This window comes from Tetrapisispora phaffii, chromosome 4 (genome assembly GCF_000236905.1).
Source record: "Tetrapisispora phaffii CBS 4417 chromosome 4, complete genome".
Classification (NCBI taxonomy): domain Eukaryota; kingdom Fungi; phylum Ascomycota; class Saccharomycetes; order Saccharomycetales; family Saccharomycetaceae; genus Tetrapisispora; species Tetrapisispora phaffii.
In genome coordinates this window covers 749449-776426 of record NC_016523.1, presented here as the reverse complement: position 1 = coordinate 776426, position 26978 = coordinate 749449, and the positions used below count along the sequence as shown (strand labels likewise).

Genomic DNA, 26978 nt, shown 5'->3' with positions numbered 1-26978 from the left:
AAAAAGTTGAAAAAAATGGAAAAGAAGTTACATGGAGTCAATTAAAATGTTTAATGGTTCATGTTAACTTTATTGAGGTGGGGCCTGTAATGGATTACCATCAGCATCTAAACCTTGTTGCATCATTAATAGTTCTTGGTTACCAGCTGTTTCGAATTGCAAACCACAACCTAATTTACTTTCTTGTTTGAAGTGATCAATTTCACCAGAGAATAAGATTGATAAGGTTGGTAAAATTTTCTTCTCTAGGAAACAAGCAATTTTACCATTTGAGTCGATAGTACCACGATAGACAGATTGTCTGTATTCATATTTTGCACCAACGGTAGTAGAACCTTCGATAGTTGGTTGAATACCGACAGGGGTACCCACTACAGGGTCAGTGATTGGAATCATACCAGCTTGTAAAGTTGTTTCGATACCAGCTTCGACATTTGGAGAGACTTTTCTCCAAAATGAGGCGATGGCAGCACCATTAGCTTGTAATTGACCCGAAAAAATCCAATTTTTGTTGGTGGAGACGTAACGGGTTAAATATGAAACGCCTGAATCAGCAGGGGTACCAGATTGAGATCTTGAGTATAGAACTTCTAAACCTAATGCTAAATTTGGAGTGACGTTTTGTAATAGAGAACCGACAGCAACACCGGTGAAAATTTCACTAGCATTCAAAAGTTGGAAAGTTGGGTTCAAAGTCTTGAAATTAATTGAGAAATCAGAACCTTTAATATCTTGTTCCAACTGACACATAGTAGGTTGACCATGTGCGATTTGCAAATTCACTTTTGAGATATTATGTTTATTCCAACCATAATTCAATCTACCTGATAAGGAGAAATCAGCATCGACATTACCTTGCACAAACAAATCGTCGTTGGCAAACAAAGCAGAGAACGCATAACTAGGTAAATTGGTTGACCCAATAGAAAAAGTATGAGAAGTTTGGAAAGCAGGGTTCAAAGAAAAAGCTTTATTCAAATCAGCTCTTAACCCAGTGAAAGCGTATTGATTCAAAAAGACGTCTCTGGCCACTTCTTTATTTAGATCCTCGACACTACCAGGATTCGACAACGATAAAGATTCTCTATGTTGATGTACGTTTCTGTAAGTATCGATGAAAAAACTGGAGATCGGATTTGAAGACCAAAAAGACTCATCAGTTTGATCGGAAGTCATTGGAGAAACGCCAGCCTGTGTTGGGATCTTGGTGTAATCGGTAATGTTTACAGGAGTGCTCATATTTGTTTCAATGCTAAACGAATCTGGATATATATGTATATATAGGTGATATTTTTTTATTTTAATTAGGATCTCTTCAAAATAATAAAACCAGAATGCAATACTGTTTATTCCCCTTCGAAACGTTCGCTTTACTTTTCAATGGCACAATAACAACGATATGCAAGGCTAACCTGATTCAAATACCAATTATCAACCATTCAAGAAGCCAACCCCATGTATAAAGGCAAAGGGTTCTAAATGGGTTTGGTTTACCTTCGAGTTACCAAAAGACTTGTTACAAGAGACCCTCTCGGTCTGTGTGAGTGTGTTGAAAAATCAAGCAATCACGTTGAACGACAGTATTCATCATTATTTACGAATGAATTGGAATTGTAGTGAATATAAAGGTGACGGTTCGGTTCAACTTAAAGTGATTCTTGACGTAGTTTAACCACTTCGGAAGGTCAACTGATGATCATACAATAGGCACAATGGTTAATTAGATTGGTTATTGAGTTGTTGTCGTTTTTGCCGTTTGAAATAGCTGTCATTTGAAGGGAAGTTGGAACTGGAAAGAAATATCTGATATGTATTTAGATATACATATATATATTTAAGTAATTATCTTTTATGTAGAGCCAAGTTAGATGGAGCCCTTTCGAAAGTTGCTTTAGTCATTCTTCTGGTCGGAAGAGATGGTTCTATGGGTTTTTTGATTATGTTTGAATTCCTAGCATTGATATGTCGTTGTTTAGAATTTACCATTTTGAATCAAGTTCTTACCCATATCTCTAGCGGTTAAGTAGACAGTTCTGTATAATGTGTACACATCCAATGTGCTAGAGAAGGTATCTAGGAAACCGAATGGAAGCATGCATGGAATCCAACCTTGAGCCAATTCTAAGGCGAATGAACCACTTGGCATGGCGTATTGTTTAGCGAAACCTTTTCTTAAATGATGAGTTTGGCCTGCTTTATAAACTTCTGGCTCTAAAGCATTTGGTAAAGCTGCAAGTTGTTCACCGTGAAGGATAGTGAAGTAATCGTCAGCGAAATGGACACCAGTGTGACCTTCTGTTCCGACGGCAGAACCAAAGATGATTAGATATTCACTGATAGAAGCATGTAAGATGATCATTTGGCCCATTGCCCCACCAGCATTGTTGAAAACCCATTCTTCTTCGACGTACTTGTTGATATATTCTTCACCATAATGAGAAGCTAATTCATTTCTTATGTCCTTTAACATGACTTTAACATCGAATTTTGAATCAGTGGTGTTATATTGAGATATGACACCATTACATATTTCATTCAATGTCTTTGGATCGAACATGTAGTTGGTTGGTAACCAAGTGGTGTAAAGGGTGTTCATGTAATAGCCCAATAAACCCAATAAAACAATAATAGAAATACACTTCATCGTTGCAGATTTGTTTGTCTCTACTTCTGTTGTAAATACCAATTGAAAATATATGAACACTTGCACTTTATAACATTCTATAAAATAAAATCACTTTCTTATATAAATATATCTTTGTGTTGATAGTTGAACTTTAAAATCTTCAGATTAAAAGGTGATTACTATAAGACATCTGTTGCAACTGACAATTAAGAGCTTACGAAGGTAATTCAAAGAATCGCCACAAACTATGCACAACGAAATGTGAAGAATCAGATAGTAAGCTACCCAATGTCTTGGCTCTCACTGCACAAACTGACTGACAATCTGCTTAACCTTCCGAAATAAAGTTGGATAGTTAGTGCGTATAACGATATTTATCTATGAGATATCGGTCGTAGCAAGATCAAGCCCAATCAGTCCTCCAGCATTACGTTCTTCAAGAGTCCTGGATCCACCGTTTAAGCAGCTACGAATCTTACGAATCTTAAGGTCCTTCCCACAAATCTTTCATCAAATATATATGCACTTGAGCAAGCCAACAAGCAACTACAACATTGTAGTAACCATCGCCGTCTGCAGAGTGATTTGAACCAAAACAAATGAAAATTTTATCTTGTGCCCAGAGGCTTGGTGGTGAATGGATGGATTGCTCGTTTAAGAGGTCACTTTACAAAGACATCGTCGAAGCAAAAAAATAGACAAGTAAAAACTTCTTGCAATTGATGGTTCAAGTCTGTGCAAAACACGTTCATTTGTATTTGCTTTATTCTACTAGTTCTCTCTCTCTCATGTGGCTACTTAGAAGAGGTTTAGAAGAGTCCTAACGTTACTTCTCTTTTTATTTCTTACATCTCTGTATCAAACAGTGTACTGCATCGAATGCTGGATGTGAATCTTTGCTTAGTGCAATCATAATTTTTCTTATTGCAAGGTGAATAAATGGCTATATAGGGTGGCAGTTCGATGTTTTGTCTATATACGTGATATTGTGCAAGTACAATATGCTTATATAGCTATGTTTAATGTACGAATGGTTTGTTTATGTATCTATTATATTTGAATTGTAGTATCTAAATGGCATATAAAGTTATTCCAAAAATGGAAAGTGTCTATAAAAGTTGTTGTTTTGAGTTTTTCTGTGGTGATAGTTATGGTACTTGGTTGATTTTCTACATTGGAAAGTCGATCATCTCAACCCATTCTTTAAGGGGACTTAAAAGTTTATTAGCCACTGTAGAACCTAAACCACTGGCTATCTTTAACACGTATTCGTTCAATTCTGAAGAACCCAAAATATCAACATGTTCTGCGGATTTTGGACCACCTCTGATATCGAATCTATCAGGTTGATGTTGAATTTCTATAATAGTTACTGACATATTCGCTGGATTGTAAGGTGACTTGCCTTGGGCCCATTTATGACATAATGAATGCGCCATTAAAGGAACAGTACCGTCTCCATCAGTAAATAAGACAGGATTGGCGCTCTCATAATCAATCGTCATGTTTAGTGAATCACCATCTCCGCCTTCTTTATATATATAAGCTCTTTCAGTTGGGTTATTAATACCATAAATGCAATAGATTTTCATATCTGTCGCATTTGGCAATGGTACCTGAAGTGGATTTGTCCAATATTTGTGGTCTTTTTCATGTTGTAGCAATTCTTCGCATGAATTAGCATAACCATAATCGTTTTGCTCATCAATTCTTTTCTGTAACCAAGAAGGAGATATATTTTTCACTAAATTAATAGAATCTTCCATTGATAAGTCCACAATTTCAGTTTTATCATTAGTGGTTTTCATATGCTTTTTTGTTTTATTTTTTTTACTTGAAGGATTTTTACTCTTCTCTAATTTAATAAATGGGCCGAAAGATGATGTAAGGATAGAAGTCGAATTCTTAGATGCGAGATCTTCGTAAGAAAATGTATGATTACCCCAGATCAGATCTCCGCCCTTTGGAAACATGGACGGTATACTTCCCCAGGTTCTTAGTAAATTCAATCTCTCTCTTCTGCTGAAAAACTTCTCTAAACCATACATTGCGATAGCATTTAATTGAATAGTATCTTTCATTTCTCCACTTATTAGTGCTGGCACAGCTTTAGGGGCACCTAACAATGTACCAGAGACATTGATAAATGAGTCAATATATTTATTAACCCAACCTGGTCCTCCATTACCATAATTAGGACCTTCAGCTTCAACCCACTTTAAGAAATAAAATACTACCTGTGCCCCCATGGAATGGCCGATAAGCACAGATTTTGATGCATTTAATTCGAAAGTAAGTTCGATTTGTTGTTTTAGCTTAGAAAAATATTTATCACGTCTTTCTAAATCCTGGTATGATAATCTCCAATCATATGCTGCTGTTGTCATCTTATCTGGGTCATACCCTATGACACCTAAGTTCTGAATAATTTTGTTCCAAATCCAATACCCGGCAACAAAAAAATCACTAGCTTCGAAGCCCTGTGCTGCTCTTAATCTAAAATTAGCTGGATCTAGCCCTGTTTCAGGATCCAACATTACGTGTTTTAACCAACATACTTTATCTAGAACCATTACACGGAGCATATAGAACGAACCCCATAACCTTTTCCTAAAGTGAGGGGAGCTATCACATTCTTCATCTCCTTCAATTCCCCAATTCTCCAAACCAGTTGATGTTACACCAGGAACCATAACAACGGGATGGAATGCCTTCAACTGTAATTCTTTCTTTAATTGCTTGCCTACAGCGAAATCACCTGACAAATTTGACTGGAAAGACCCTTCTGAGTCTAAATTGACTGGAAAATCCGCAATAAATGATTGGAAACCCTGTGGTATAACATCCTTCCAATCATCTATATAATCGTTCAAAAATTCAAAGTTTACCATGTTAGTGAATAAATCTTTGTTAGTGCTATGCACATGAGTAGCACCAAAATAAAATGCTATCAAGACACCTAAAAATGCACCTAAGGTGAAAATAAATCTTTTGGAATCTCTCAAATGTTTACCGAAATTATCTGCTGGAATTTTCCTATTACTTTTATTTTCATTCCTCCCAGTATTTTTGCTTGAATGGCTGTAAGTATCACCATCATTGCCGTAGATTTGTCCTTTATCTGATATATCGCCAAACTCCTCTAGATAATGCTTCTGCATAGCTTTATATTTGGGGGAGTTTGAATTATAGTTGACGCCAGTGGCAGAATTTCTATTTGAACTTCCACTCCTACTCCTGTTCTTGATCGAACTTGTCGATCCTCTTCTTAACTTTATAGGCATAGTGTTAATTATTAATTTAGGAATGTTAGAAACTATTATTATTGAATATATGGTAAATAGTCAAAGGAAAATAATGTAAATAATTAATTACTATCTTTGATCTAAGTCATTATCTGAGTCAAACTTATCACGACTGTAAAAAAACGTTGCGTCCAGACACTTCAAAAACCGATAGATATGTCTCTTTTTTTCCTGCTTATTCAAGATACCAAGATAAATAGAAACTATATTGGACTATATTTGAATCCTAAATACTGTGAATACCATTAATACCATGAATAAGTCATCAACAATCATCAGCAACCATTAAAGGATTTTCATTAACTCTGCTTTTTTGGCTAATCAATGGATATCGAATATTAAAGTTATCGCGAGTGTGACAAAAAAGGTCATCTCTCAGTAAAAAATCGAACACTATTTAATTAAATTGATAAACGTAAAAGTTAACATATACGTTTTTACTGAATCAATATATGATTATAAATCATACCGTTATATTGAAGTTGAGTAAATTTGAAGAGATTAAAGTGTTCTGAGTAGCATTACACTCAGAGACAAGATATAAAATACTAAAAGCAATTATAAAGTACTCATACACAAATATATTAAGGAAGAGACACAATTTTAAGAATAATGTTAAGATCCACTATTAGAAATTGGAGAGAATATTTGACACCAGTTTCACATAAGTCGACTTTTTTAAATACTGGGGAGATTACCCCAGAAGAATTTATACAGGCTGGTGACTATTTATGCCATATGTTTCCAATTTGGAGTTGGAACGAGGCCACTAAAGATATTAGTAATAGAAGTTTTCTGCCTGAAGATAAACAATTTCTAGTTGTAAGGAAAGTTCCAAGCTCTCAAAGAGCACAGACTTTTACTAGCTTCAAGGACGATGATAAAGTTGCTGACAAGTCGCATATCTACTATGAAGAAGGACTATCAAACAAAGAGGGAGAAGAAGGAGAAGAAGAAGAAGGTTGGTTAGTCAGTGATGAAGTTAATAATGTTGTTAATGTGACAAGACATAGTCTTGAAGATAAGAAAGATCAAAACAGTAGACCTACGGCGTCTAATGATATCGATGCTATGATGGAGAGTATGGGTTTAGAGGATTTAACGGACGATGACGATTTAATAGATAACGGCATGGATAGGACGAACATGAGGTATTATGATTTATATATAACCTATTCTTCCTCATACAAAGTACCGAAAATGTATTTAGTAGGTTTTAGTAGTAATGGGTCTCCTTTAATTGCGAATGAGATGTTTGAAGATATCACACCTGACTATAGAGCTAAAACAGCCACTATTGAAAAATTACCATTTTATAAAAACTCAATCGCTTCTGTTTCTATCCATCCCTGTAAGCATGCTAATGTGATGAGAGTTCTACTTGAGAAGGTCGCATCTGTAAAGCAAAAGAAAGCAGAAGAGGATGCTAAGGTAGAGAAAAAACATGATTGTGGTGGTGAATCAGAATCTAACCAAGATGACTGGGAAGATGTACAAATTGACATGAGCAACACTATTAGGGTTGATATGTATTTAGTGGTTTTCTTAAAGTTTATAACAAGCGTAACTCCAGGTATAGAACATGACTATACCATGGAGGGTTGGTAGTTTCATATAATTAGAATTTTTTAGTTAATTGAAACTCAAAAGTGCAACAAAATGTTATGATAAATAGATCAACTAGCTTTATTTGATTCTGGATCTAAGGTTGAGAAGCTGTTGGTAATTAAAAATAATTCATTTAACTTCCAATTAATTACCAGCTATAGAATAAAAAGTTCTAAGAAACTCAGTATTTAAATTCTAAAATATATTAAGGTATTATTTAAAAATATATTTAATTCTTTATGAAATTTTTTATACCATTCCAGTGGTATTTATAAGGGTTAGAGACATTATTGATGGCTTATTGCTCAAGCTTTCTTTTGTTTTGCTTGGAGAACAGAAAGTAGTTGTACTATTATTCTTTGAATTCACACTGTTTTTCATTTTTATTTGTCTATAAGGATCAACATTTTCTTTATCATCATCATTATCCATTTTAATTCTATTAATATTTGCATTACTGTTGTTAGAATTCTTCAGATTTGAAATACTATTGACACTAATGGTACTAGCACAATCACTGTCGGTTTTGAATTGACCAAACATGTACATTTGTGGAGTAATAGGAGATGATTGATCTACAGATGTTGTGCTGAACAACGAGTTTTCTGATAATGCGCTAGTGTTTCTCAATGGAGTATATGATTGTGATGAATAAATAGATGATGGGGAAGCATTGCGATCGAAAAATGTACCATTTCCATTTGGAATTGTGGCAGACATTTTCCTTGATAAATCCAAAGAAGAAGCGAGTTGTAACTTTTTTTGTAGATCCAAATGATAATCTTTAACACGGGAAATAAATTCCATAACACCAGTCTGTTTTCTATAAACTTCTATCAAAGATTCTGGAGCGTTAATGATAGCGTTAATATAAATGTTTAATAATTGTACTTGGTATGAAGCTGAAATTGGAGGAGACATTAAAAATGGACCTTGATCATGATTGGTAAATTTATCTATTATGGAGAAAATCCCATTACTTAGTTCGAACAGCTCGTATTTCAAAAGAGAATATTGCCAAGTTGATAAATCGATCAAAAATCTCTTTAAGTTTATCAGTTGGATTTTTGAATCTAGATCTCCATCTTCATCTGAGTCTTCATTATTATTTTCAGCTTCTAGATCATTTATTGTTGAGTCACTATCTTGTGTTGATTGTGATTGACGTTTGGCCTTCCATTCTTTATTGTATTCTAATTGTCTTTTATATAATTCATATTGTATTAAACAATTTTCATCGACGTTTAAAATATAATCATTGATAGTTGGTTCACAAACATCCCAGTTTAAAGTATCTAGAATATGTCTTTCCATTTGAACAAACATCGATTCATCGAAGACATGTAATCCACCGCAATGGTGAACCAATTCTGATAGACGTGGAATTCTTGCTCTTGGGTTTGGACCATAAAATCTACCACCAGTTGGTACACAGACGTTGTTGATGATGTGATTGCAACCACCCCAAGTCTTCGCAGATAGCCATAAACAAGTAGCGACGACTAATTGAGCTTGATCTTTCAAGACAATTCTCTTTGAACAGTAACGATCATATAGTCTAACGGCATGGAAGAAGATACCGTCAGTGACTCTTGTGACTACAGATAATTCGAATAGAAAAGAGACGATGGTAGAACGAGTTGCAGAAGGTTCCATTTCTGGCTGTTGGTCTATCAACTTTGGGTCTGGCTTATACTTTGATGATTGTTCGATGATGTTTGAAGCTATATCTTGATGATATTCTTGGATAGTTTCGTAATGAGCGAGTAATTCTGAATTTGATAACTCAATTGGATAGTAAGTTTGCTTTGCAGTGACGACTAGTCCTAATTTTGATTCTTGCATAACTATTATAATTTTTTGTTATTGTGGGCTGGAGTAATGGACAGAAACGTATTTGCTTAATGAGAGAAGTATGATATAAAAATATTAAAATATAGGAATATTGTTTGATGTTTGATTGACTGGTTTTTGAAATGAATGTATTATAATGCAAAATAGGTGGAAGAATGAATACAAATGTATGACAATAATGAGTTTACTAGCAAAATAGAGAATGCCTTTTCAGAGTATGCAAATTTTAACCTTCTTAGTTCTGATGTATTGAATGACAGTTCTTGTAGTTATATGTTGTTACAATTATAATATAATTTAGGGTAAAAGAAAAGAATTGGAATAATGACGATTGAGAAGTGATCAGAACCAGGATATTATTGAATAGGACCTTGTATATATATGGCAAGAAACATTTGCTGGAAAATTTAAATAGAATATAAAATAAATAATCAAGCATATGGATAGATCTAAAGTGGAACTCGAATTATAGAATTACGAAAACTCGAAATCAAGCATCAGAACGACTATTCTTGATCTATATCTCCTTATTGAACCAAGGCCCAAAAAAACACAATTGAAAAAAATCAACCTACAAAACTCTACGTGTTGTAGTGATGCTAATAAGAGGACCTTTCAACCAAAGGAAAGAGAAAGAGGTTTGAGTATTGTTTTTTTTGATCCAAAACAGGTTAAAATAAACACAAAAGGATCAATTACGAGAAGGTAATCTAAAATCACCAAAACACAACGAGTTTAAAACAAAACCGTACCTCCATACTAATTCAAGAAAACAAAAACAGGATAGAGTATGTTCACTTGCAGACTAAAGAGTTGTCAAATGATTCAAAGTTAGTTACATGGCCTTTCTTGCGACGCCAAAAGCTGATACGACGTGACGACTATGCTGTTCTAAGTGTGTTTGTGTGTTTGTGTTAGCAGTAGTAGTTAGACATAGTACGTTCGAAACTGCATCAATCGTGTGTGCACGACAGAGCAGCCCAGATTTCATCCAGCACAACAAGCAAGGAACTCACTTGCTGGCAACGATGTTATCAGAATATCCAGCATACTAATGTGGGTGCGTGGGTAATTTTTCCCGTCAGCCATGTTGACCTCAGGAAAGGTAACTTTTTCGAAGAGAGCACCGACAAAAGCTACGAAATCTACGAAAGTTGTAACGCAAAGTGCTGTTACAAAAGCTAATATTGTGTCCAAAATTGACCAAACGTTACAACCTCTGGCACCAATACAAACTCGAAAACACGCAGTCTCATAGAAGGCGTTTAACAGTAGTTGGTGTTTCGTTAACTCAATTTAGCAGAAGATATATTGCTATTTCAATTCGATATTTGTGACAACTCGGTAGAATACGGGTTTGAGGTCAAGAAGGGACCTCTCTATACTATTCGCTTTGCTTGCTTTTCGTTTCGCACAGAAAAGAGCTGAGCTGTTGTTATTGTTTTTTTTGTCGATGGGATATTGGTTATAAGTTACCCCATGCGGTAATTGGATCTCAATTCGACGGCGACATTCTTCTTTTCTTTAAAATTGGTGCATTCGTGAAAGTCCTCGAGAAGTACGGTCTGGTCTGGCCTGTCTTTTGGTGATTGGGGTTGTTGCTGCGCGAAATGAAGAATTTTTATTTTTTGTCTCTGCTCCGTGCACGCATATGTGTTGAGGGTGGGTCTGCGGCTTTGTCTCTGTGCGTGCATGTATGTGTGTGTTTTCGCGTCTATGCTGTTTTGGGTAAAGGATTTGGGGACAGCGGGGGCACGGGGATGTACTTTGGCTGTCCGAGAGTATTTTTTTCGCGACTCTTGCCCGATAGGTGAAGGGCTGTTGCTTTAAGGTTGGTCTGTTTTAAACCCTGTTGGTGTCAGTGGTCACATGGTTTTTGTAGGTGCGGGTAAACTAAATGGAATGTATATTTGGTGTCTTATTGCATTGTTATGTGAGGTGATGACAGTTTAGTTAGTGTTCAGACATTATATTGGTCATGTATTATGCACAGATATATATATATATAGGTATGTATGTGTGTATGCGTGAATACAGGATGCAGACGGAAGCGACGGTGTTACTTGCAATCGAGATGCATGGACAGCCATTTTCTGTAGTTTAGTTGTGTAGCATTGATGAAATCTTGAGGCACGACTGTACTGGTAGGAGCACTCAGGATCGAATTCCCTGGTGTCAGTTCTGCGCCAGTGGAGCCGCTGTGTGCCAGCTCTGGACACGCGCTAATATTCTCGTCGTCAATCTCGAATATGCTGTCGACGTTATAACTGCTGGTCGCTGGAGCTGTGCTAGAGGTCATTCTCGGTACCTTTTCGCTTTGTTTGGTGTCGGGGCAGGCAGATGCTAAATATCTGTCGTCGGAGATGGATAGGTAAAATAGATAACTATTGTCTAGATTCGGTTGAACTGCTTCTGCCATGCTAATAACGAACGTATGTTTGCTTGTTCTTATGCTAGGACATACAAAGTTCTAACATATTAGTTACAATTACTGTTCTTAACAAAGAAACCTCTTCTATATATATAAAACGATGTCGAACTTTTAAGTCTAGCTATGTGTTTTTCTAAACTGGACGATAAACGCTCATCGACAAATAATGAGAAATTTATGTACTTACCAGGTGAACATTACTCATGCAATATCCTGCTACACTACGAAATTCTAGTGAATGCAAAAATGAGATTGATGGTTCCCTGAGACAAAGAAGTGTTCCACTAGGATAATGATGAGCGAGATCGAGTATCGAACGCATTTTTTTATTAACGTTTTTCACTGTTTCGAAATTCTTATGAAAAGTATTAAAAAAAACACATAAAACTATCGCTTGTCCCTTCTTTGTCCACTCTCCCAAGTGTCATCGGGGCCTACAACGCGCGCAAACAAAAAATTAAAAGACACAAAAACAAAACCAGAAATCGGCCGTGCCATCAAAGTCTCAAGATCTAATACAATCGGTTTGTGGTGGTATATCACAAAACTTGAGATCAGCTCACAGTAACGAAGATCCACCCCTGTGCTTAGAGCTCCGCCCGCAAAATATGATTTGAAGGGGAAAATCAGCGAGGAATGAGAATTAGAAATCATTCTTAGAACAAATTACCGTAGTTCTCATACTAATCATTTGCTAGGGCGTGCTTTGCGTTAGAGTAGCACCCACAGATATGGTTATCTGTTTTCAGTAATTCGGCCGCAAAGAAAGAATGAGAAATGTGAATTCCGTTAAAAAGCTCGATCACTTGGCTTTATGTATTGTGCGGATATTCTTGTGGGAAAAAAACAGAAAATTGTATTTTTTAACTCTCGAGCTCCATTGATTTCTAGCAAAAGATAGGGTCTTCTTGTCTGTTTTTTGTATATTCTGAAATGTCTTTCTCTGGATCTTTCTCTCTTCCCGCACGAAACCGGTGTAATGACATGATGTTCGATTTGCCTGTACACACCCGGCAATACCTGTTTCGGAAGACTGTGGTAATTGAGATTAAATTAACGTAGACAAACGTCCGTTGGACGGGAGCAACGTTTCAGAGTTCCGCAATTGCCTGAAATGGTGAAGAGAAACAGGCCCATTCCCAGACAAACAACCGTAGCAAAGTGGATATACATATATAGGTTGAGAATCCTTTACTGTAACATATAATAAAATATGCGTGTCAAGAAATTGTATTCAGAGGCTGGCGCTAATTCTCGCAGGTACATAGTAACCTTTTGTCTGTAATCGAACTAATTGCAACAGCATTTCGAATATTACTGTCTACTTAGCTTATAGCAATATATTCACCTCGGAAGCTGGAATGTGAAAAGTGAGAAACTAACTGTATATAATGTGTGCAATGAAGACTAATAATTACACGGTTGCAAAAGACTTATAACAGCTAGTTGTCGTCCTCTTACATGGCTTGATTTGGTAAAATGTAAACTCCCCACATGTCCCTTTAAACTCTCTGTTCGTCTTACAACCGATCATCAAGATAGCTTTACGTGGGATCGGCAGCCTCGCCACTGCCATCTCAACAGACAAGAATTATGTCGATTACTGAAAAAAAAGTGCAAAATATATGTATCTACTCAAAAAAAAATTAATACATAAAAAAATGTTTGAAGAAAATACCGAATAAAGAGCTCAATTATTAGAACTCCCAGCATTGATAGACTCTTCCTTGCCCAACCACATTGGATTAAAACGACAACAACTTGCTCTAAGATCAACCGCGAGCACGACAGTGTATACGAGGTATACTCGCATAACCGTACACAAACAAAGTAGGATAAATCCTACTAGATCCATGTATATGTCCACCGGATTTCTCCTGAACACTTCGTGACTCTGGGTGTCTATTTATAAAAGACATTGTTGCCCTTTTAAAACCAAAATAAAGCTAATACAAAGTAAAAAATATCTAATAAGGTAATGATTAAGATAAATTTAATTAGTTTTTCTCTTCTTAAAAATAGCTTCCTTTTATATGTTTTGAAATTTCAGAAAAAATTTTTGAAAGCGAAAATTTTTACCTATAGAAAAAATCGATGAGCTGGGCGGGTAAGACAATTCATGAATATTCTTCGATCAGGGTTTTAATGGAATTACAGTTGATTGAGAGGTCATAATATATTGCTAATGACAGATAAAATATAGCAACGTAGCTGTTTTCGATGCAGTATCTATAGCAGCACAGTAAGATAATGCTACTGCCAGAGATACTCACTTGATCTTGTTAATATAAATAGGATACTTATTGTTACGTTATTAATTTATTTTTTAAACTTATATGATTTATAAATTAAACTACAAATCAGCTTAATGACGACGGGAAGCAGCAATGATGTTGGTCATCTCTTCGACCTTAGCCTTAGCTCTCTTGAAGGAACCTAATCTCTTCTTGGCGACCTTTCTGGCTCTCTTTTCACCGACGTTTCTGATAACATCCATTAGTCTTCTTTCGTATGGAGCTAAACCAGCGAATTCTCTGACGATAGATCTGACGAACGTAGTTCTCTTGGAAGCAGCACCCTTTCTGTAAGAAATCTTTGGGGCTGGGGTCATAGAGGTGACCTTCTTACCTTTGTTTAAACCAACGGCAATACCTGAAAAAAAATATCAATTGATCATAGTTGAACAATGTTTAATTAAAATTTGTTAGTAAAGAATTATAACTTTTTAAAAATATTGTGGAAACGATTGCAAGTTGAATGTGAAACTGATGACATTTGTGACTTTGTTCTTAGATGTATCAAAACAGATGGAAAGTTGATACCTAAGGTTTCCCTCAATCATAACCTAGACAGTTGCTCTAGGATATATTCTTCCACAATTTTGCAGTTTAACATTAGCAATGGATTATTCTGTTCCATGTCCATTCATTGCATTTGTAAATTAGAATCTCCTCTAGTATCATTACTATAAGATGAATTAATCTCCACATCGACTACTCTGAATTCTATATACATACCAGTTTTAACAGCCATTTTTATTTGTGTGTATGAGTCTGTATATTCTTAGAAAGCGTTATAAACTAAAGCGTAAGAAGGATACGTTTAAAAGACAAGAAAGATGACTAAATAAACCAATAATAATTTAATTTAGTATGAAATTACAGATGACGTTCATTATATACCTGCTTTAACGTCCTGATGTATACCTGTGGAAAGGGTAAGTTCGTCGTTAATTTTATCATCTCTAAAGCTATATTTAAGTTGAAGCTTAACGCATTAGTTCTAAGTTGTTGAATATCATAAAAGAAAGGCATGAGTTCTAAAACTTCAAACAGATTTTATTAAATTTTCCAATTTTCCAGATTTGAATATTTCGAAAATATGTGAGTAGGGTAATTATTAATAAGCTAGTGTCTTCTTTCTTCACCTTCATTTCAGAATATTTCTGTTTATTGTCACGTGAATATGTTTCTTTGTACACCAAATGTTAGTGACACGTATAATTAATTCTTCTCAGACTTTTCTTCAATTTGAATAACTACATTGAACGTTTCAAGAAAGTTAGAAAATATGGAGAAAATAAACAAAAAAAAATAACCTTTCTAATAATTTTATTACGTGTGGTGTTTGGGTTCTTTAAATAACAGTCACTCCAAATCATTATGCTAGTTGTTCTAAGGTGTATGTATATAATAAGGTAATGTAATTCTATTATTTAATAATTAGTATCTTGTTTCTATTCATTGGTGGACTATAAGATATTTTATTTACATGTAATATGGATGATTATATATTCGACGCAAGGGAAGATCGTGGCGGAAAAGGAGGGTGTGTTTTTTAATGCATTAATCGTCGCATCTATGATGGAATATCTAAAACTTTTTGTTATTTCATTATAAAGATATCGTAGATAGATCATAACCATACTTATCCAATTTAGATAGTATGTCACTGATCGTTGATTTTTGTGACTCTTCTATGAATTCTTTATGGGAATAAACTATACCATCACATTTTTTGTTTAATTGTTCTTTTGCAAATAATAAACTTAATAACTGTCTTCTTCCGACAGTTATTTTGAATGGCTTCCCATTCACTTCAACGTCATAATATATCTTTTTAACTTCTCCCGAATTGGTAGTCACTGTCTTGGCATCTTTATGTGGAGGATTTAACTGCTTATCTTTCGCACTTAAAATGGAATAACGTAGTTTCCAACCAGTTGGACCTAATTCTTTAATTCTGGCAGCTTTATCCTTTAACAAATAATTGTCAATACCACCTTCCTTAGTGATAGTTTTCAAAACTTTTGCGGTCAATTTTAGAGTTATTGGCTTGTTCAAAGTTTCACTCCAAAGACTCTTTTTAATAATATTTGGTAACCATGTTCTTCTTGTTTTAATCTTACTTTCCGAGATATTGTTGCCGAATTGTATGAATGAACCACCAAATAGCCCTTGGTTGCTCTGCTTGAATAAATTTGATTCTCCATATTTATAATCTGGAAACACTTTTCTTTTCTTTGGAATATATAAAGGTTTTTCACCACCGATTTGAAAGTCAGGTTGTTTTGCAATTCGTCTTGTTTCAACAAGCTTCCATTCTCTTAAAATAATCAAACTTGACGAGAAATGTCTTTTTACCGTTAATGGACAGTTGTTGACACTCATTATGGAAGGGGATGGTATAAAAATACTACACTTTCTTCACGTATTCAAAAATTGTGATTCTGTATTTTGCCCTCTATATGTAATATGTATGGAAGTCACAAAGCAGAACAATTCGCACTAAGCTTTCTTAATATCAAGCACAATCAAAAGGTAAAGACACTTGATTATACTATTTTGATTATTCCTTTATGACTTGTGTAATCATTGGTCATGCCGATTGTTTTCTATCAGAATGAAGGTCTTGAATCTTATATTCCCCCAATTGAAAAAGTGAGATTTAATTTTGAAGCACGTGATTAATATCAAAAATGACAGTAATTTTAGCAAACGTTGCCCGGTAGGTAACTACCTTCTAGATATTTTATTAGTCGTCAATTGGTAGCATCAAACTTTATACTCAAATTGTTTGAAGTTATGTTCTCTCTAATGGTATCCTATCTTTGCAGAAGACCTTTCATACTACGTTGTTTCCGATGATGGAGAACTAAAATGAAATTCATCTGACGTAGTTGATATATCGTCTTCGTATCCTACTAATATAGAAAAGCATTAAATGCAATTAAGATGTAACTATAAGATAATTATTTTACTTATCTTATCAGAAAGTTATAGAACCAGAGTCTGTAACTATACTTGAAAATTGGTACCACAACCAATAATGAAAGTAATTTGAATTTGTGACATGTCATGAAAATTGGAAATACAAAGGTTAAAAAGACAAGTTTATTTGAATATAGTTTAATAGTTTACTCATTTCCAGTTCTTGAAATTTACTGAGAACAGGAAAGGTACAATTCAACTCTATTTAATTTTTTATGTTTACTTAACGAACTAGCTTTATCACCCACCAGAACATAAACCTAGAGCAGAAAAACATAAATATTCTTGCGGCGTTTAAAAACATAAAATTTCTATATCAAATAATTGGGTTATCATTATTTGGACCACAATATCTCGATAGTTTTCAACTAAACTCACTACATTAATATGTCAACATCTTTAAGATACCCAGATTTATGTCTTCTTCAGATAGAGGAATTCCTCACTTGTACGGAGTTTTGTTTCCGTAACAAAAATTGAGAATGTTCGATATGTACTTTATTTTTAAAGAAAACTAAAATAAACTTAATATATTTATAACAATCAATTCAACCAAATGTATATTTAATCAGCGGTTAAAGTTTGGGTTAAAAAATATCATAAATATATTGTAGAGAGTAGTAGTAAGATTTATGCCAGTGGTATCCTTATATAGTTCGATCGATTACTGATTTGGCGAAAGAGAGAAACAATTCATTACAGCATTCGTTAAAAGACTGAGAGATCATTTTGTATCGAGAAGCAAAGAAAAAGAAAAAGCAAAAGATGATCTAATAATGCTCAACAAACCCCAAAATACTCTAAATAAGGAGTATGCTTGGCTAAAAAAAAATGAAGATTCAGTGTATGAAACTCAATCTACTTATAATATTATAACAGGTGTGCTGAATAACTTTGATGATGTAAAAGTAAATGAGAAAAAGAAGCCGGCACTAGGTCTTTCAAATCCATCTAATTTACAGGAAATAATAAATATCCAAAGTATTATTATTGGATTATTTGAAGAACGAGATCGTATGTTGAGTTATAAATGTGATATCTTGGGGTCTACTTCTTTGTCTCCAGAATCTAAAAAATTTAAGATTTTAAATGAAATACAAACTAAATTATTGAACTTGAAAAATGAAATAGCAGAGTATCAAGAAATTCTATCAAATTTAAAGGTTATTAAAAACAATGATGTACCAAAACTTGCAGCACCAGATATGAATACACAACTTTGCAAAGAAGATATTATTAAAGAAGAACATATCCATGTTTCATCTAATGAAATTACTGAAGATGTTAAAAAGGATCAAGATCAAAAGTTAGACTGTGATGAAAATTTTGTGGATGAAGATTCTCAGTATTCAGCTGATACAACTACAATTTATTCAGATGAAGAAAAAATGCTAATGAATGGTATAAATATAACAACAGCAACATCGGTTAACCAAACCGATGCAGCACCAATAATTAACGATGTAATTATAGGATCAAATACTGTTGTCCAGTTAAATTCGAACCATGGAAAAATGCCTGAATACAAGAGCACAATTACCAGTAATAATAAAAGAACTTTAAGGTTTAAAAACACTATTAACTATAAGATACCAGATGCAGACGATCCATTTGATTATGTAATGGCTGCCTCCAAACCTTTAAAATATTCAACCATAACCAGTGGTTCAATTGAAAAAGATGAACCAGATGACTATGAAAAAAATTACTTGGCAACTCAAAATATGAATAATACTGAAGATTCAGTACATGATAGTGATCTCGAATTCGTCGATGGGAGCTACTATAATACCTCTCACGATTTTGATTACAAAGAAAGTGAACATACAGTTGATAACGATGATGATGAAATTATTGAAGCATCAGATGCTGATATAAGTGTTCATGAAAACAGTCATCTGCCAATCATAAAAGAAAGTATAATCTTATTATCTCCGTCAAAGACTGCTTATGAAGGCAACATTTCTAATGAAAATGTGCCGATAATAAATGTATCTGATGAAGATTTGAATCAAGATTTAATTATTGAAGATAGTAACCTATCTGCATTCTCTTATAATTTGATAGATCAGTTCTCAGATGTAGAAATGGTAGAGAGTGGATCAGAGAAGATCCATAATACGGGAGATAGCGAGACCGAAGAATTGCCTATTTCCCAAAAGGAACTAGATAGAGAAATATTTGATTTGGAGAGAGAAAATTTCTCTCAAAAGAACAACTTGAAACACATAGAGGACGAATTACAGGTGATATCTGAAACATGTATGAGCAATGAGGTAACAACTACCATGGTCGCTAAGGAACATAGTATCAACATAGAATCAAACATTAACGATAGGTCGGATGCTGCATTATCTTTCCCATGGAGTTCAGAAGTATTATTTCGATTGAAAAATAGCTTTAACCTGAATAGTTTTAGACCTAATCAATTAGAAGCAATAAATTCCACTTTGAATGGAAGAGATGTGTTTGTATTAATGCCAACAGGTGGTGGCAAATCTCTATGCTACCAATTACCTGCAATAGTAAAATCAGGGAAAACCTCAGGAACTACAATAGTAATATCGCCTCTAATATCTTTAATGCATGACCAGGTTGAACACCTTTTGAATATAAATATTAAAGCTTCTATGATAAGTTCAAAAAGTCCAGCTGCTCAAAGGAAAAAGACTTTTAATCTTTTTATCAATGGATTGTTAGATTTAGTATATATTTCACCAGAAATGATGAGTGCTTCTCAACAATGCAAACGAGCAATTAAAAGATTATACGAAACAAATAAGCTTGCTAGAATAGTAGTTGATGAAGCTCATTGTGTCTCCAATTGGGGTCACGACTTTAGACCAGATTATAAAGAATTGAAGCTTTTTAAGAGAGAATATCCAACAATACCGTTAATTGCTCTTACAGCTACAGCTAATGAACAAGTTCAACTGGATATTATTAATAATTTAGGAGTTAGAAATCCTTTATTATTAAAACAGAGTTTCAATAGAACCAATTTGGATTATATTATTCGTACTAAATCAAAGAATACTGTCAATGAAATCTGTAGCAGTCTGAAAACAGATTTTAAAAACCAATCCGGTATTATATATTGTAATTCAAAAATATCCTGTGAACAGGTAGCTCAACAGATAGCTAGCCAAAAAATCAGAACGGCTTTTTATCACGCTGGAATGACACCATCAGAAAGATTAAAAATACAAAAAGCCTGGCAAAATAATCAAGTTCAAGTTATTTGTGCTACTGTAGCTTTTGGTATGGGTATAGATAAACCCGATGTTAGGTTCGTAATTCACTTTACTATTCCACGAACCCTTGAAGGCTATTATCAAGAAACTGGTAGAGCAGGTAGAGATGGACTCCCAGCTCAATGTATAACTTATTTTTCATTCAAAGATGTTAGAAGTCTACAGACAATGATCCAGAGAGATAAATCATTGAACAAAGAAAATAAACTAAAACATTTAGAGAAATTACAGCAAGTAGTCTCATATTGTGATAATGTTACGACATGTCGACGCCAGCAAGTTTTAAAGTACTTCAATGAAGATATTGATCCATCAGTTTGCCTTAAGCAATGTGATAATTGTAGAAATTCTGGTAATTTTTCTATTGAAGAAAGAGATGTAACTAATGAGGCAAAAATGATTATTAACTTAATTGGGACTTTGAAAGATGAACGAGTAACAAGAATTTATTGCCAAGATATCTTTAAAGGATCACGCTCTGCTAAAATACTTCAATCTGGTCATAATCTAATTAAGGACCATGCGGCAGGAAAACATCTATCAAAATTAGAAATTGAAAGGATATTTTCTCAGTTAGTTACATTGAGACTTTTGGAAGAGTATCCCATTGTTAATGCTAGTGGATTTGCATCTCATTACATTAAACTTGGGATCGCTGCAAAAAAATTCTTAAAAGATAACACCACTCTTAAAATGGAATTTATCATAAACAATTCTTCTTCAAGACCAAACTCAAATAGATCTTCGTCACGAACTCTAATAACTACCAATTTAAATGTCACTGGTATAGAAAGACATCAATCTGATTTACAGGAGAATAATATGATAAAAAAGACGACAATAAGCACAGAATCAAATTCTATTCAAGATCAACCCTACTTGAATTCTGCATACAAAAAATTAAAGGAGCTTTCGCTCTCTTTAGGCCAACATGTTAATCCCCCTACAACTGAGTTTCTCTCGGAAGATATATTGAAAAAACTGGCAAAGGAATTACCTAAAGATGAACCTTCATTCAAAATATTAGTAAACAATGATCCATCTTACAATCAAAAGTTTAAATACTTTAAAGATACAATAATGGTTCTGCGATCCAACTTTGGCTTATTAAACAAAGCAAAAAAGACGAATACAGTTACTTCTTCTTCAGCGTTGATAATTCCACACTCTCATAATTTTGAGTTGGAATTCTCAGAGTCCTCATTAAATTCTGAAATAATTCGTCAAATAAGAGATACTCAAGATGTTGATTCCCAAACAAATGAGGAGTCTCTGCTAAACAGCAAAGGTAAAAAGAAGAGAAAATCAACATTTAGCAAAGGTTCTAGGAAATATAAATCCTACAAGAGATTCAAAAAAAAATAAAACTGCATAAGATAATTTAATTGGAAACCAGTTAAATTGCTAATAAAACTCTATAATATTTCATATAACATCCTATATAATTTTGCATTTTAAACATAAATTTACAAGATATTTCTAGGCCAAAAAACTAAGTACTCAATCTTACATTTTGGAATTTTTTACCAGCAACGCAACCAAACCATTCACCATCTTGTGGTCTCCATATAATGTTATTAACTTCTTGTTTTTTATTAGAATAACACATACTTGGTACAGTTAATACTTTAACTTCGTTTTGAGACTTCCAATCAGAATTTCCAGATGACATATTTTGTTCATCCACATTGCCATTCATTGAATTGACACCGTTATTGTTTAATTGTTTACTGTTATTCATATCTATATGATCATTAGCATCGTTGTTGGAGGCTTCCATATGATTTCTTGCGAGGTGGGTTACTTTAGGATTTAATTCACTATTCAAATCCCAATACAATACTTGACAATCATCACCACATGATAATAAAACATATGGTTTGCTAGGATGCCATTTTATTTGATTAACAGATGGAGAATGCCCGCTTAAAACCAAAACAGGAACTCCTGGATTTCTCATATCTAGAATTAATATAGCTTTTTTGTCTAGTCCAAAAGTGGCAATCAAGTTAGGGTCTGTTGGGGATGGTTCTAATCTCAATAGAGCATGAGAAAGACTATTTGCCGAACTGTTGTCAATTTTTGTTGTTACATCATTATTAAAAGTATTATTTCCCTGCAAATCATTTGCTGTCTCATATATGATGGTACTATGTTGTAAAGCTCTTAAGTCAAAAACTCTAATACTACCATCTCCACCACATGAAGCGAACAATTGAGTTGATTGGATTAAGAATTTGACATCAAACACTTCACTATCATGTGCAATCAACTGAGTTTTCACATAATTTGAACTTTGCAAGTCCCATACTATACATGTTGTATCTATGGAACTAGATATTAATAAATTAGTATCGATAGAATTCCAATGGAATGAAGTCACTGGTGGAAGTTGACCCAACAATCTTGCGTTTGATTTATTACTAACAGAGTTCGTACTATTATTGATAATTTGATGCTGTTCATTGTATTTACAAAGAGACAGGTTCACTTGTTCCGTTAAAGATTTTTTATAGGTATTGTGTCTGCTATTGTTAGATATATTATTATTGAATACAGATGAATTATCCATTGAATTGTCATCCAAAGACCATATTCTCAAACATTCGGATGATGTTGCTAGTTTTCTTGGGTTAGGAACCGAAGGTAACCATTGGATATTACTGACAGGATAAGTGACATTGCATTCGGCTACTTTTTCCCAAGTCAATAAATCATTTGAATGTATAACTTGTAATTTATTAAGACTGTCTTCTTTGTAAGAACTCAACGTGACATAATCATCGACACTCCAATCTAGTGCAAACAATTGTCTGCTACTTTCGTACTCACATACAACATTCCTGTTATTATATATGAGATTTTCTTTGAAACCATTGTATACTGATTGGGGGCCTGCATTGACGGTAACATTATCTATTGAATTAGTTGATGCCATGTCAGAGTTTCTATTCCCACCAAAACTTCTATATTGATTCAATTGACTGAACGTGCTATTTTGTAATGCATCTGGATTCGATACCATGCCCGAGTTGGAATACATATTTTGCATTGGTTGTGCTGGATTTAAAGGAGAATACATTGGAGAATTTGGATTCATCGAATAGTTTCCGTCAGCAGGGGCCAAATTACCTTGATGAACCCCATTTTCAGAATAGTTAATGTTTTTATTAAAGATAGGTGGATACATATCTTGATTCATTAAATTTCCATTGTTTTCGCCAACCTGCTGGCGTTGGAAGTTGCCAGACGAAATAAAACTACGTCTTTGAGACCTGTAATTATCCATCAATGAAAAAATAAACAACAGTTTCTTGAGTATCTTTTAAACTACGAGGTACACCAGAATCTAATCGAAATTATTTAACGATAGAGTCAATAAAATGTATTGGACCTATGAGGTTACAACCTTAATTATTCTCTCGTATGTATGAAGTGAGAAAAATTTAGAAACAATTGAATCACTTAAGCTTCCAACTAAGGACAATTATTGAAAATATGTTCATTTATACAATAGCACTTAGGAATTGGTGACTATTTATTCATATTAAATATATATCTACAATTTAAACATTTCTTATGATGTTTTTTTCTTTTCACTTTGAACACTTTTCAGGAAATTTTCACTCAGGGTTTAACTTCAGCGTAAGACATAATAAACTGTGACCACTATTAGAAATAGGAATATACAGATTCAGATATATATATATATATGCTTATATATGCTCACATGAATTCTCAACACGATGATAGAGTGGTAATGAGCTGTTGATTGTATTGTAGGGATTTGAACATCCGTGGGGTCATTACATCAATATACCGGAGGAGATGTTCTCACATTTGGCTGCCATTCGACACTAGAGTGTTAATGATTTCTAGTTTTGATAGGTTGGCAATTCAGCTAATTCATCTACTTCTGCATCCTCTGCATTTAAGAACGTTCTCTTCATATCCTTTTCTTTGTAATATTGGACAAATAGAGGGATTAGGTTTATTAACTTATTCAAAACTCTTTCGATAGCCATTATCAACCCAGATGGAGGTACAAGTACGGCAAAATAGGTTTCCTTAGAGGAAATTAAGTACCCTATCCCAAGACAAACTGTGTGGTAGACCGATAATAGTGAAGAATTTTTTTGATAAATAAAAAACTGGAGTATGTTATAGAGAACCAAAAGAAGTATTGATGGCATGACTGTTGGAATGTGTACGCTACTTCTATGAAGCTGTATTAATATATTTCTTGAGTTATTCTTCATTTTCTTCCTTACTGTGAAAAAACCTAAAAGCACAAACAGCCAACCACTCATACCTGCAACTGGGATATAATTTTGATCGAGGTCGATAACACCCAGCTTCGATAGTAGCTTACCAATAAGGCAGGTAAATATACTGGAAAATGTAGTTATTAAATTTAAAAATACACCAGTAAACACAGTACCGTGCTCTCTTTCATATATGTTCAAAGGGATGGTAATTAAAAGAAGACAAACTATCATTTCAAACATTGTGGAGAAGAAAAGAGCATGCATTGACAAAGCATTAAGTTTGAATTTAAATAACGAATCGAAATGCAAATAGTAGTCATCGACTACCCACTCAAAGCTTTCTTCAGATAAAATATACTGAATAGCGAAATAAAACACAATAGAAAATATAGGTAACCCAATAGTAAGAGCACTAGGCTTCTCATCTTGATATACCGCATGGTAAATAGATTTCCAATGTAGCATTTTGAATCGTACCAGTCTTTATATATAACCCAATAACTCTTTTATATCAACTGAAATAGCCGAAATAGTCAAAACAGTTTCTTGACAACAACAGAAACCACCTATTTGTTTAAATTAAGCTCGTTTTATGACATTGTTTACTCTTTAAAAGTGATGAGATCTTTAATGTTTTTAGTCATTTGAACTTTGTTACTGTGAAAAAGTCCGAGGGAATACCTTTTAAGATCGAAAAGTTCATAAGCAACAAGAATATTGCAACCATTCAAAAATTCATAACTCTGTTAAAGGAGACACGTCATTTCAGATATCATTGGTATATGTTTAGAAGGACCTATTTTTTCCCAGAGAAAGAGAGAGAGGGTGTGTTTTTATTTCAGGACAATTACATCTTTATTGGGACTGTGAATTTGAATGATTTTGAAATCAATTACGAGAACAATGACACAATCATATAGGGCTGCAAAGAGAACCAAGAAAAGCAATTACAATGGCTCGAACAATGGAAACAATGATAAATCTTCAATTGCCATGGATAAGTTATTGAACGCTGAGCTGTCGGAGGAGCAGACAATGTTGAAAGAGAAGGTTATGAGTTTTATTAGAACAAATATAATGAATTATGATGCTCAAGAGAAACCTCCCAAATGTGCTATGTTTGTAATTGAGGGTGATGCAGGAACAGGTAAATCTCTGATATTGAACTCTCTCTTCAATGAGATCCAAAAGATATCTAATGAAAAAGCATTCGAGAAAGATCCCTTATATGGTAGAGATAACTACTTAGTTGTTAACCATCCTGAAATGTTAAAGCTATATGTTAGAATGAGTAAATCGTTTAAATATATTAGTAGGAGATCTTTAGAAAGACCAACTTCCTTAGTGAATACTTTAACAAAGAATAACTCAATTGCTGATGTGGTTATTGTTGATGAAGCACATTTATTAGCAACTTCAAAAGATGCTTTTAAGAGATTCTATGGTGAAAACCATTTGAAAGACTTGATGTCATTAAGTAAGGTTCTATTATTAGTGTATGATGATAAACAAGCCCTAAGAATGGGTTCATATTGGGATGAAAACCAAAAAAATGGAGCAAGTTTAAAAAGCTACTATAATACTGTCCATAATGATAAAAAAGATTGGTATAGACTTAAAAAACAATTTCGAGTTTGTGCTCCAAATGATGTTTTGAAATGGATCAATGATATAAGTGTTGCTGGAAAAATTCCAAAATTCCCTTCTTCAGCAAAAGAAAATTCAAAGTCTGATTTTGACTTCAAAATTTGGGATGACTGTGGTGCCATGTATGAAGCATTGAAGATCAAAGATCAAGAATTAGGCCAGTGCAGACTATTAGCTACATATGATTTCCCCTACAGACTAGATGGGAATGATTATTTTGTTACATGCGGTGATAACTTCAAAGTTCGTTGGGATCGTTACACCCCTCGTGAAGTGACTCCATGGAGTGAAAGGAAAGACACTATCAACGAAGTTGGTTCTGTATATACAATTCAAGGATTCGACCTGAATTATGCCGGTGTGATATTAGGTAGATCTGTTAGATACGACAAGGTTAATGATGCTATAGCATTGGAACCCAAACTCTATGATGATCATGCTGGTTTTACTAAGAAGCCAAATATTCATGATATAGATGATGTTAAGCGAAAAATTATTATGAATAGTATGAATGTTCTTTTAACAAGAGGTATTCATGGATTATATGTATATGCATGGGATCCTGAACTAAGAGAACGCCTAAAAGCAACACAGTGTGAATAATTGTACTAAAAACTATTAAATGTTCTGCCATTTAAATGATATCTCATAAAAATTGACTTTGTATATAAATGAAATACTATAAAATCTATCGGTCTATCAATCTATATATACT

At 33.9% G+C, this 26978-nt stretch overlaps 12 protein-coding genes across 12 annotated transcripts; 3 read left to right on the top strand and 9 right to left on the bottom strand.

Annotated features, from left to right (window-relative positions):
- Positions 1-69: 69 nt before the first annotated feature.
- On the bottom strand, positions 70-1239 carry TOM40 (TOM complex pore protein TOM40; the record flags this gene model as incomplete). The annotated part of the gene is made up of 1 exon (XM_003685389.1): positions 70-1239. One exon carries the CDS (start codon positions 1237-1239, stop codon positions 70-72), a length of 1170 nt encoding a protein of 389 aa, XP_003685437.1.
- Positions 1240-1972: 733 nt separating this feature from the next.
- On the bottom strand, positions 1973-2644 carry ERG2 (C-8 sterol isomerase ERG2; the record flags this gene model as incomplete). Its single annotated transcript, XM_003685388.1, has 1 exon — positions 1973-2644. One exon carries the CDS (start codon positions 2642-2644, stop codon positions 1973-1975), a length of 672 nt encoding a protein of 223 aa, XP_003685436.1.
- Positions 2645-3795: 1151 nt separating this feature from the next.
- Positions 3796-5910, bottom strand: LRO1 (phospholipid:diacylglycerol acyltransferase; the record flags this gene model as incomplete). The annotated part of the gene is made up of 1 exon (XM_003685387.1): positions 3796-5910. The coding sequence occupies one exon, from the start codon at positions 5908-5910 to the stop codon at positions 3796-3798; it is 2115 nt and encodes a 704-aa protein (XP_003685435.1).
- A 633-nt stretch (positions 5911-6543) lies between these two features.
- ATG3 (Atg3p) lies at positions 6544-7539 on the top strand (the record flags this gene model as incomplete). Its single annotated transcript, XM_003685386.1, has 1 exon — positions 6544-7539. One exon carries the CDS (start codon positions 6544-6546, stop codon positions 7537-7539), a length of 996 nt encoding a protein of 331 aa, XP_003685434.1.
- Positions 7540-7788: 249 nt separating this feature from the next.
- Positions 7789-9384, bottom strand: TPHA0D03640 (uncharacterized protein; the record flags this gene model as incomplete). Its single annotated transcript, XM_003685385.1, has 1 exon — positions 7789-9384. The coding sequence occupies one exon, from the start codon at positions 9382-9384 to the stop codon at positions 7789-7791; it is 1596 nt and encodes a 531-aa protein (XP_003685433.1).
- A 2068-nt stretch (positions 9385-11452) lies between these two features.
- On the bottom strand, positions 11453-11812 carry TPHA0D03630 (uncharacterized protein; the record flags this gene model as incomplete). Its single annotated transcript, XM_003685384.1, has 1 exon — positions 11453-11812. One exon carries the CDS (start codon positions 11810-11812, stop codon positions 11453-11455), a length of 360 nt encoding a protein of 119 aa, XP_003685432.1.
- Positions 11813-14189: 2377 nt separating this feature from the next.
- On the bottom strand, positions 14190-14857 carry TPHA0D03620 (60S ribosomal protein eL36; the record flags this gene model as incomplete). The annotated part of the gene is made up of 2 exons (XM_003685383.1): positions 14190-14476; positions 14842-14857. The coding sequence occupies 2 exons, from the start codon at positions 14855-14857 to the stop codon at positions 14190-14192; spliced, it is 303 nt and encodes a 100-aa protein (XP_003685431.1).
- An 860-nt stretch (positions 14858-15717) lies between these two features.
- On the bottom strand, positions 15718-16494 carry MRPL24 (mitochondrial 54S ribosomal protein bL28m; the record flags this gene model as incomplete). Its single annotated transcript, XM_003685382.1, has 1 exon — positions 15718-16494. One exon carries the CDS (start codon positions 16492-16494, stop codon positions 15718-15720), a length of 777 nt encoding a protein of 258 aa, XP_003685430.1.
- Positions 16495-17870: 1376 nt separating this feature from the next.
- TPHA0D03600 (uncharacterized protein) lies at positions 17871-21713 on the top strand (the record flags this gene model as incomplete). Its single annotated transcript, XM_003685381.1, has 1 exon — positions 17871-21713. One exon carries the CDS (start codon positions 17871-17873, stop codon positions 21711-21713), a length of 3843 nt encoding a protein of 1280 aa, XP_003685429.1.
- Positions 21714-21840: 127 nt separating this feature from the next.
- TPHA0D03590 (uncharacterized protein) lies at positions 21841-23637 on the bottom strand (the record flags this gene model as incomplete). The annotated part of the gene is made up of 1 exon (XM_003685380.1): positions 21841-23637. The coding sequence occupies one exon, from the start codon at positions 23635-23637 to the stop codon at positions 21841-21843; it is 1797 nt and encodes a 598-aa protein (XP_003685428.1).
- A 586-nt stretch (positions 23638-24223) lies between these two features.
- On the bottom strand, positions 24224-25081 carry TPHA0D03580 (uncharacterized protein; the record flags this gene model as incomplete). The annotated part of the gene is made up of 1 exon (XM_003685379.1): positions 24224-25081. The coding sequence occupies one exon, from the start codon at positions 25079-25081 to the stop codon at positions 24224-24226; it is 858 nt and encodes a 285-aa protein (XP_003685427.1).
- A 411-nt stretch (positions 25082-25492) lies between these two features.
- On the top strand, positions 25493-26866 carry TPHA0D03570 (uncharacterized protein; the record flags this gene model as incomplete). The annotated part of the gene is made up of 1 exon (XM_003685378.1): positions 25493-26866. The coding sequence occupies one exon, from the start codon at positions 25493-25495 to the stop codon at positions 26864-26866; it is 1374 nt and encodes a 457-aa protein (XP_003685426.1).
- Positions 26867-26978: the final 112 nt, after the last annotated feature.